The sequence below is a fragment of the Poecilia formosa genome, unplaced genomic scaffold (assembly GCF_000485575.1).
Source record: "Poecilia formosa unplaced genomic scaffold, Poecilia_formosa-5.1.2 Scaffold560, whole genome shotgun sequence".
NCBI classification, from domain to species: domain Eukaryota; kingdom Metazoa; phylum Chordata; class Actinopteri; order Cyprinodontiformes; family Poeciliidae; genus Poecilia; species Poecilia formosa.
The window spans coordinates 99,218-109,896 of record NW_006800499.1 but is presented as its reverse complement, the minus strand read 5'-3'; the positions used below and the strand labels follow the sequence as shown (position 1 = coordinate 109,896).

The 10,679-nt window shown below is 49.8% G+C and overlaps 1 protein-coding gene across 1 annotated transcript in view; it reads left to right on the top strand.

Annotated features, from left to right (window-relative positions):
* Positions 1–3,319: 3,319 nt before the first annotated feature.
* LOC103129621 (uncharacterized) overlaps positions 3,320–10,679 on the top strand; it is a 20,185-nt gene continuing 12,825 nt past the window's right edge. Inside the window, exons 1-5 of the mRNA XM_016665272.1 lie at positions 3,320–4,141; positions 6,006–6,353; positions 6,433–6,543; positions 6,686–7,015; positions 9,896–10,237. Coding sequence (XP_016520758.1) covers positions 4,078–4,141; positions 6,006–6,353; positions 6,433–6,543; positions 6,686–7,015; positions 9,896–10,237 — 1,195 coding nt within the window. The 5' untranslated portion in view covers positions 3,320–4,077. The remainder of the gene's footprint in view (positions 4,142–6,005; positions 6,354–6,432; positions 6,544–6,685; positions 7,016–9,895; positions 10,238–10,679) is intronic.

Below are 10,679 nucleotides of genomic sequence, written 5' to 3'. Positions count from 1 at the left end.
GCCAAGGCTGCCCTTTGTCACCGATTCTGTTCATTACTTTCATGGACAGAATCTCTAGACCAGCCGAGGTGTTGAGGGGATCCGTTTTGGTTGCCTTGGGATCGCATCTCTGCTTTTTGCATCTCTGCTTTTTGCGGATGATGTGGTCCTATTGGCTTCATCAGAACGTGATCTGCAGCTCTCACTGGAGCAGTTCGCGGCCGAGTGTGAAGCGGCCGGGATGGGGATCAGTGCCTCCAAATCCGAGGCCATGGTCTTGAGCCGGAAAAGGGTAGAGTGCCTTCTCCTCGTCAGGGGGGTCGTCCTGCCTCAAGTGGAGGAATTTAAGTATCTGGGGATCTTCTTCATGAATGAGGGAAGAAGGGAGCGGGAGATCGACAGGCGGATTGGGGCAGCGTCTGCTGTAAAGCGGGCGCTGTACCGGTCCGTCGTGGTGAAGAGAGAGCTGAGTCAAAAAGCGAAGCTCTCGATTTACCAGTCGATCTACGTTCCCACCCTCATCTATGGTCATGAGCTTTGGGTCAGAACCAATAGAACGAGATCACGGATACAAGCGGCCGAAATGGGTTTCCTCCGCAGGTGGCTGGGCTCTCCCTTAGAGAGAAGCTCGGTCATCCAGGAGGGACTCAGAGTAGAGCTGCTGCTCCTCCACGTCGAGAGGAGCCAGTTGAGGCTTGGGCATCTGGTCAGGATGCCTCCTGGACGCCTCCCTGGTGAGGAGATCACGTCCCACCAGGAGGAGGGGAGACCCAGGACACGCTGGAGAGACGATGTCTCTCAGCTGGACTGGGAACGCCTTGGGATTCCTGGAGGAGCTGGAAGAGGCTGGAGAGGGAAGACTGGGCCTCCTTATTTAGGCTGCTGACCCCGTGATGGATGGGTGTTAAATGGTGTCTCCATGGCGATAAGCAAACAGCATGGGGTCCTGAGATGAGCTTGTTCAGGTGAGTGTGAGAGACCAGGGCTCCATCCCTAATAAATGATTATTGATATATTTATTAGGGATGGAGCCCTGGTCTCCATCACGGTGGGCTGACAGGAGTCTCTCTACAATCGTCATGATGTGTGTTGTCATAGCAACTGGTCTACAGTCATCGATAACTGATGGTGACTTTTCTCTGGTACCAGAACCAGGCAGGATGTCGTCCACAGCAACAGAACCTTCTGTTGGGTCGGGCTGAGGTTGAAGAGATGCTGCAGAATCCCACAGATCCGCTCTGCAGCTTCAGGCCTTCAGGACCGACACCATCTGGACCTGGTTCTGGTTCCGTCTCTCCAATTGCTTCTTCACTTCTAGAGACAGATCAGTGGGAGGCAAAGGGAGCAGCAGCTCCTGATGTGGATGAAGTCAAACCTGTGGAAGCAAAAGATTCATGAAGATGAAACATGAGGTTTGACAGACAGCTGAGGGTGAGAGGAAGGTGGACGTCTGATTGGCTGGAGACAGGAGAGGAGGAGGATTCAATGAGTTTTTATCATCATATCACCTTAATAGTTTGTGGTACAAAATTTGGACTCAGGTCCCATTTAGAGATTTACTACACAAAAAATAAATAGATAAAAAATTAACAAGTAATTTAAGAGATATGTGTATTTATGTGTATTTATGTGTCTGTGTGTAAATAATCTATGAGATGAAACTGCATTTGGTGCAGCTTGAGTTCATGAGTCTGACGGCTGAAGGGAAGAAACTGATCCTCAGCCTCCTGCTGAGGGGAGCAGCTGGAGGAGTCCTTCATGACGAGGAGCGCCTCCTCCTGCATCCTGCTGTGTAGAGGTCTGAGGTGGAGGGCAGTGCAGCTGCTGTGCCACAAGGTGATGCAGACAGAGAACGCTCTCCACCACCCAGTGATAGAAGCTCCTCAGGGTTGAGTTCCCAAGTCCAGCTCTCTGCAGCTTCCTGAGGAAGTAGAGATGCTGATGGGCCTTCCTGACCAGACAGGGGGTGTTGGGATCCAGATACCTGTTTCTAGATGCCTGTGCTGAGGTCCAAACATGCAGCCGGGTCAGAACCTGTTCTCCACTGTGACGAGTATTTAGTAAACTCACTGATCAACTGATGAGAAAAGCTGATGTAATATTTACATGTCGTCATCAGACAGATGATATAAAGTTATAATTAGTTTGGTATTTAAAAGACTAAAAAAATAACAGGAATAAATAAATGATTACAGGATTTAAAAGCAACACTGGGGTCAAAGTTCACAGTGAAACTTCCAGAAAGTTACTCTACTAAAAGTAACTGAGTAAAAGTAACTAGTTACTGCATGTCGACACCAGCCTGGATCATGTGACCTGCTGGTCTCTGTTCTGGTCCGGTCGGTTCGGAGGTTCTCCGTCTAGAGTTCTGATGTGGTTGATATCCACCAGGGGGCGGGAGAGAGGCAGAGCCTCCCTGTCACTCTAGAACTGAACCAACTGGACCTGCGTCACACAGGTCCAGTTGGTTCCGGTCCTCGGACCTGAAACAGTAAGTCATATATTTATCTATGATAAACTTGTTAGACTGTGTAAGACCAACATACAGGCCCGGCGGCATGGGCGGGCATTGGGGGGCATTGCCCACCCACAGAGTCAGCTGTGGCCCCCTGGACTGGAAGCTGTTTGTTGTTTTTACCTTAGAATGGCCAACTCTCTGTTATTCCTATATCCGTTTGATACAGTAGAGGCTTCCGCACTTCCCATATCTGTGTCCTCTGTCACTTTTATCAGCAGTTAAAACTGTTTAATCCGTTGTTAACATGTTGTAACCTGTTCTTCCGAGCCGCCTTTAAACGCAACATGAGCGCTAGACGCTCGTGCTGGGTTTCCACCTGTGAAGGAGACCTGCTGCTGCTGGGCGGAGCTACGTAGGTTTGTGTTAGAATCACGGCAGCAAACCAGCAAAACGCAAAGAACTTTTCACAGTTTTTCCCTCCAAACTAACCGACTGAGTTGAGTAAAGCTGCTGGATGCAGGTAATGTTAGCTAAAAGATGACTAGCTAATGTTAGCTAAAAGATGACTAGCTAATGTTAGCTAAAAGATGACTAGCTAATGTTAGCTAAAAGATGACTAGCTAATGTTAGCTAAAAGATGACGAGCTAACATCAATACAGAACCTTAAGCTTGTTGTTGTCTATGTTCAGGTACGATTCATTTTGCCCCCCAAAATAAGTCGATGCCCCCCCTTAAGCCTGTCTAGGTCCTGGGCTGCCAACATGCGCTAATTTCGGATTTTTCATCAGTTGAATCTTCCTCGGTCAGGAGGAGAAGGTCGGCTCCTCGGTGCAGCTCTGGAGGTTTATTGAAGGAAGGTTTCTGTCTTTTAGGTTGAGGATGAACTAGAAGGTACGATGTGGCATCTTGCTTTTATCCTCTTAAGTCAGGACACCAGCAGGTCACACTCGGAGAGACACTGGCATACAGAAAACCCAGACGAGGACGCAACTCAAACTTAAATACTACGAGTCCAGGTGAGGGAATAACTAATCAGCAGATACAGGTGAGAAGCAGGAGGTAAACTAACAGGGAGCACTGGGGCAAAATAAACTCTGACATCCGACAGGAAACAACACGGAACAAAAAACCCACAACACACTGACATCATGACAACCCAGTTTTCAAGTGTGTGTGTGTGTGTGTGTGTGTGTGTGTGTGTGTGTGGTTATATAATAAAAACGCACACAGGTCTCAGACAAACGGGATTAACAAAGGACTGATAGCTGATGGTATTTTATGCCGCACAGAAATGAATTTAGCTACGTGACATTGAATCTACAAACAGATGCATCATGGGTAACGTAGTGTTAAACAGACGGACTTTTAACAAATTCAGTGAAAACTGATGTATTTTTTAAAGCTTCTGCTTTGCGCATCACTCTGAATATAAACATCAGGAACTATTGGCAAGTAAAGCATTAAATCGGGTTCAGCCTGGACAGTTTTCAGATGTCAAACCGGAAGTCCGGGAATCCGGGGAAAGCGGTCTGTGACGTCACTGCTGAGTTGAAAACCGAAAGGAAAAACTCAAAATCTCCCGAACTCCGATCTGGACCTGCAGGCCGGATTCTGGTTCTGAACGTTTAGAAGCTCTGAGATGTTCCTGCAGCAGCAGCTGGTGGTTCTGCTCCCGGTCCTGGTTCCGGTTCTGGTTCTGCTTGGTAAGTGACCTCCTGCGGTTCTGGTTCTGCTTGGTAAGTGACCTCCTGCTCGGTATGAATCCAACACACTCGGAACCAGGGGCGGACCGGTAATCAGTCCAGTACCGGGGAGCCCAGAAGCTGGAAGTTTAAAGCTTAACGAATCTCAGGTTCTGGAAAAGTTCGGGTCATATGTCAGAACTTTCAAAATAAAAGCTCCGATGGTTTCCTGCGTTTCTGAGTGAAATAAATCTGGAAATCTAAAATCAGCAGGTTGATCATATAAATATTTAGTAAGAATTGTTTCTGTACAAGGGCTGCACAGTGGCGCAGTTGGTAGAGCTGTTGCCTTGCAGCAAGAAGGTTCTGGGTTCGATTCCCGGCCCCGGTCCTTCTGCATGGAGTTTGCATGTTCTCCCTGTGCATGGTGGGTTTTCTCCGGGCTCTCCGGTTTCCTCCCACAGTCCAAAAACATGACTGTCAGGTTAATTGGCCTCTCCAAATTGTCCCTAGGTGTGAGTGTACTTGGTTGTGTGTCTCTGTGTTGCCCTGCGACAGACTGGCGACCTGTCCAGGGTGTACCCTGCCTCTCGCCCGGAACGTTAGCTGGAGATAGGCACCAGCACCCCTCCCGACCCCACTGAGGGACAAGGGTGAAAGAAAATGGATGGATGAATGTTTCTGTACAAATGAATAAATCTGATCACCTGACTGTAAATATTAATGAGAGAGAATTCCAAAATAAAGCTCATGAAACTGGGATTAATTTCAGGATTAATCCGGTGCAGATGAAGAGAAATGTCTGCATGATATTGATGTTAATCAGGACAGATTAGAGCCTGGATTAACGATGAAAAATGATCAGAGAAGTTATTAAATATTCCAGCAGCAGCTAGTTCTACACCACCTGGTTCTACACCACCTAGTTCCCACCTAGTTCCCACCTAGTTTTACACCACCCGGTTCTACACCACCCGGTTCTACACCACCTGGTTTTACATCACCTGGTTCTACACCACCCGGTTCTACACCACCTAGTTCCCACCTAGTTTTACACCACCCGGTTCTACACCGCCCGGTTCTACACCACCTGGTTTTACATCACCTGGTTCTACACCACCCGGTTCTACACCACCTAGTTCCCACCTAGTTTTACACCACCTAGTTCTACACCACCCGGTTCTACACCACCCAGTTCTACCCTTCTAGAAACCTGAATCTGAGTTCCAGACTAAATCCCAGCTGGTTGGAGCTGATTTTATGAATAATCAATGAAACATTGATCAGTATATTGGATGATGGCTCTTTAATGTAAAGTTTATTGCTTGTTTCATAATGCATTATATTTTTATGATGTAAAACATTTTGAACTGCCTTGTTGCTCAAATGTGCTAAACTATTAAACTGGACTTGATTAATCAAAGGACCGGTTCTCTGGTTCTGCTCTGTGGATCCATAATCCAGGTGTGGATCCTACCAACAACAGATCTGAGGGGGAAATGTAAACAGCTGCCAATGTAACTCTGGTGAACTCTTAGTAAATTACTGCCAACAGTTCATGTCTGCAGAGCCGAAGCTTCTCAATGTCCCGATGAACCGTCTGCTGTCCATAATCTCTGCTGATGAACCTCCTTCCTTTTCCTGCTGCTCTTTAAATCTCCGCCTGCTTGGGCAGTCAGGAATCCTGGCAGAGAGACGTTGGAGTCGGGGATAAATAATCCTGATGCTGCTTGTCCCCGTTTGGTTCTGGACCCTCTGGCTGAGTCAGGAACCAGAACCAGGATAAGCAGATCCGTTCCTGGGATGGAGGAGTTCCTCCTGCTACGTATCTTATAACATCAGCTCTATCAGCTCTCCTCAGATAGTTTCTCGTCTCTGTCCTCAGTTTCCCAGCATGCCTCGGGGCTCCAGGTGGAGGTGTTTGAGGGGGCGGAGTCTGTCCAGCTGCCCTGTCGGGTAGAGCCTTCTGAGTCTGATGGTTCTACAGCCGTTTGGGACCAAGATGACTTGCGGATCCCTACGGTCCATGTTCGCCAGCCGGACGGCGATTACCTGAAGGACCAGAACCAGTGCTATAGAGGCCGGACGGCCATGATGGAGGACGCTCTGCAGACCGGAGACCTCAGTCTGACCCTGAGGAAACCCACCTTCACCGACAGCGGGACCTTCACCTGCACGGTCCGCAGGCTCGGAGAAGAGCTGCACCAGGAGGCCGTGGAGCTGCAGGTCAAAGGTCAGTGCTGCAGGTTCTCTGGATGCTCTGCACATGTTGGGAGGCGTTCAGAGCCACTCTGTGTTCATGATTTCTGCAGAGGCTCCTGCTCCAGTCTGGCTCTGGGTTCTGGTGGTTCCGGTGGTTCTGGTCGTTCTCGTGATCGTTGCTGCTGTTTTGTACTACAGATTTAAAAAGAAGCTCACAGCAGGTATGTTGGTCACTAAACCAGCTGGTGTCATAAAGGCTGCAGAACCTGCAGAAGTACCAGTCCAACCTGAGGTTCTCCACCGGTTCTGGATCTGCGGGTCTCTGCGCTTTAGGCTCTCTGCCATGTTCTCGTTTCTTGTCAGTGCTTCCATCTGAGACGGTGGAGATCAGAGAGGGGGTGAAGTCTGTCCTGCTGCCGGTTAAAACTCAGAAACGTCTCCACAATGTCAGAGTGGAGTGGAGCCGTTCGGACCAGAGGAACATCATGATCCACGTGTTTGAGAACGGCCAGACTGAGCAACAGGAGGACGTCTACCACGGCCGGACCAAGATGAAAGCAGACCTGCAGCAGACCGGAGACCTCAGCCTGACCCTCAGGACGCCCCAGCTGACCGACTCTGGGGTCTACGACTGCGTGGTCTTCAGAGGAGGAGAAAAGCTGCTGCAGAAGGCTGTGACTCTCAGGGTCAAAGGTCAGTCTGACATCACATTTCAGCATTAATATACATTTCCACCGTTTACCTGATACGTAGAATGTGTTTAATTCTTAAACTCCATAAAGATATATTCATATGTGGGACCTCAAACCCGTTTTCATCAAACATCCCCTTGGAGGGTCATTCATGGGAAACAGGTCCAAGGTGACGGGTCAGACAAAGAGCAGCCTAGAGACCTTTTGAGGAGTAACAGAAACTGCATCCCCTCAGTTGGACACTGATCACCGGGGGTCCCCTCTGGAACTGCGGCTGTAGGTGGCGCACACAGGCGAGTGCCTTGTGGCTCAGGCGTCTTCAGCCCGAACAGGAAACATGGGTCACCCTTCACTTGGGCCGGGTGCAGTGAGGGATGGGCGGCGGCCGATGGAAGGGACCCTGGCAGTCTGATCCTCAGCTGCAGAAGCTCCCTCTCAGGAAAGTGGACCTCCCTGGTGGGGAAGGAACCGCAGCTAGTGTCTGAGGCTGAGAGGTTCCGGCTAGATATAGTCGGCCTCGCCTCGACGCATGGCTCTGGTTCTGGAACCAGTCTCCTTGAGAGGGGCTGGACGTACTTCCACTCTGGAGTTGCCTGCGGTGAGAGGCGCTGGGCAGGAGTGGGCATACTTGTTGCCCCCCATCTTGGCGCCTGTACGTTGGGGTTTACCCCGGTGAACAAGAGGGCAGCCTCCCTCCGCCTACGGGTGGCTGAACTGTTGTTTGTTCTGTTGTTGGACTTCTGTGCTCGTCACGGATTGTCCATCACGAACACCATGTTCAAGCATCAGGGTGTCCATATGTGCACTTGGCACCAGGACACCCTAGGCCGCAGTTCGATGATCGATTTTGTCATCGTTTCATCGGATCTGTGGTTGTATGTCTTGGACACTCGGGTGAAGAGAGGTGCGGAGCTGTCCACTGACCACTACCTGGTGGTGAGTTGGCTCCGGTAGTGGGGGAGGAAGCCGGTCAGACCTGGCAGGCCCAAACGGGTAGTGAGGGTCTGCTGACCCTCTGGCAGTTTCCCATCAGACGAAGCTTCAACTCCCACCTCCAGGAGAGTTTCGAACACGTTCTGGTGAGGTGAGCTACTGAGTCAGAGTCGGCCATGTTCCACTCCTCCATTGTTGAGGTTTACTGGAGCTGTGGCCGATCTGGGCCTGTTGTGGTGGCAACGCTTGAACCTGCTAGTGGACACATGACGAGAGATGCATGTGGGACCCCAGAAGCAGCCAGTCGGTACAGCATTGGGTGGTTGCTGAGGAAAAAACTCAGATGTGTGACGAGTTTAGAGAGGCTGTGGAGAAAGATTTCTGTTCAGCTTTGAGGCGATTCTGATCCACCATCCAGCCTCTCAGGGGAGGAACAGCACCGTGTGCAGTGGGGGCTGCAGATCCGGACTGAGGACGTTATTGGTTGGTGGGCGAAATACTTGCAGCTTCTGAACGGCTTCATGGAGTTCAGCTCCTCTTAACACAGACAGAACAAACCGAATCTATCTGAAACACCAGCGTTCCCAAAAATACATAAAAAGCTGGAGGTGCAAAGATACAGTTTCTGTTAGTAATACAGAGAAATGGACTGAACTTATACAGCGCTTTTCCAGTCATTTTGACCACTCAGCGCTTTACACTAGAGTCACATTTATACACCGATATGCAGATCGGTGGGCAGTTTGGGGTTAAGTTCCCAGCGCTGCATCGCCATGAGGCTGGAGGAATCGAACCTACAACCTTCTGATTACAAGATGACTACTCTACCCACAGAGCCACAGTCGCCTACTAGCTACAGCGAGTCCCGACTGATTTAATCTAATCAGTGGAAGTCGGCTGAAGGTCCTGATTTACTGAGGAACAATATGAAACACAATTTGCTCATTTTGATAAACGGCTCTGCAGGGAGATGAAATCTAAAAATCATAACACCAACAGTCATTAGGTCACTGTAAATGTCCGAGGCAGATGGAAGAAATGAAGATGAATAAAGTTCCAGGTCATTAGTGCTGTGGTCTGCCTTCAAAATAAAAGCATGCAGGTGAAAGATTTCAAAATGTTTTGCAACTGCAGTGAAATTACTGGGTGGGAGGAATGGGCCTGTCTGCAGTATTGGGGCGGACACGTCCCCCCAGGGTCCACCCTCTCTCCCCTCCCTCACCACAGACTGTTTCCCTACTGGTTCAGACCACAGGCCTCCCTGGTCTGGTCTGAGGAAGAGGGTCGACCAGACAGCCGAGTCTAAGGTTCAGGCTGAGAGGATCCGTTTTGGTGGCCTTAGGATCCCGTCTCTGCTTTTTGTGGATGCTGACATCCTGTTGGCTTCATCAGGTCGGGATCTGCAGCTTTACTGCAGCGGGTCGCAGCCGAGTGTGAAGCGATGAGGATCAGTGCCTTCAGATCCGAGGGTCTTGAGCCGGAAAAGGGTGGAGGGCCTTCCCCAGGTTGAGGGAGGGTGTCCTGCCCCAGTGGAGGAGTTTAAAGATCTCTGGTTCATGAATGAAGGAGAAATGGAGCAGGAGATGGACAGGTGGACTGGTGCAGCATCTGCAGAGAAGCAGCCGCTGCACCAGTCTGTCCTGGTAAAGAGAGAGCTGAGCCAAAAGCTCTCAGTTTACCGGTTGACCTATGACCTATGACCTACCCTTACCTATGGTCACCAGCTTTGGGTCGTGACTGACAGAGGAAAATCGTGAATACCAGCAGCTGAACTGAGGTTCCTCGAAATGTTGTAGCACTTTAGCATTAGCAGTTTTTGATTAGCGCTTTAGGTTAGCGCAGCTAGCTTTTTATTAGCAGTGGTGAGGGTTCAGAACCAGCAGGGCTCCTCTGGTTTTCGGTTTGAAATGGTTCTGTTCTGGTTCTGTTCTGGTTCTCCTCCTGACAGAGAGCCTGATGGAGGAGGTGGAGGTCGCAGACAGAGCAGCGTTTGTCCTTCTGCCTTTTAAAACCGCAGCTGACCTGCCTGCAGGCAGCACAGTGGTGTGGAGCCGCGCTGACAAACACGGCTCAGTCCACGAGTACCAGAGCGGTCAGAACCAGTCAGGCAGACAGAACCAGGAGTATCTGAACCGGACCGAGATGAATCCTGATGCTCTGAGGACCGGAGACCTCACCCTGACCCTGAATTGCCCCCGACTGGGAGACAGCGGCGTCTTCATCTGCACCGTCTACAGCGACGAAGACGAGAAGATTCAGAAACAGAAAGTCCTAATGCTCACTGTCAAAGGTGGGTTCTGTTTTTAATCACCGTCTTTTTATTGAGATCTGTCCTTTTATGCATACAGTTTTTAATACAGAGAGGTACTGATCCAACAGATATACAGAAAACCAATCCCTACAAATTAACCCCCTTTAGCCCACCAGGCCACTACCCAGTAGATCCACCACTACATTCCTGTCCCTGACAGCAGTGGATCGTAATAAAGTGAATTAACTTAATTAATCTGGAGCCTTATTGTATGTTTTGAAATGAGTCAAGAAAGGCCCCCATGTTTTTTCAAATTTACTGGTTGAGTGTTGAAGAGAGCATCTAATTATTTCAGTTTCAAACATGACATAAGGTCATGTAACCACTGCTTGTGGGTCGGAGGAGCAGCACCTTCCACCTGGTCAGAGCTGTGCGCCTCGCTAACGGCGAACAAAATGCCAGTGCCTGAATTTAAAGGCTG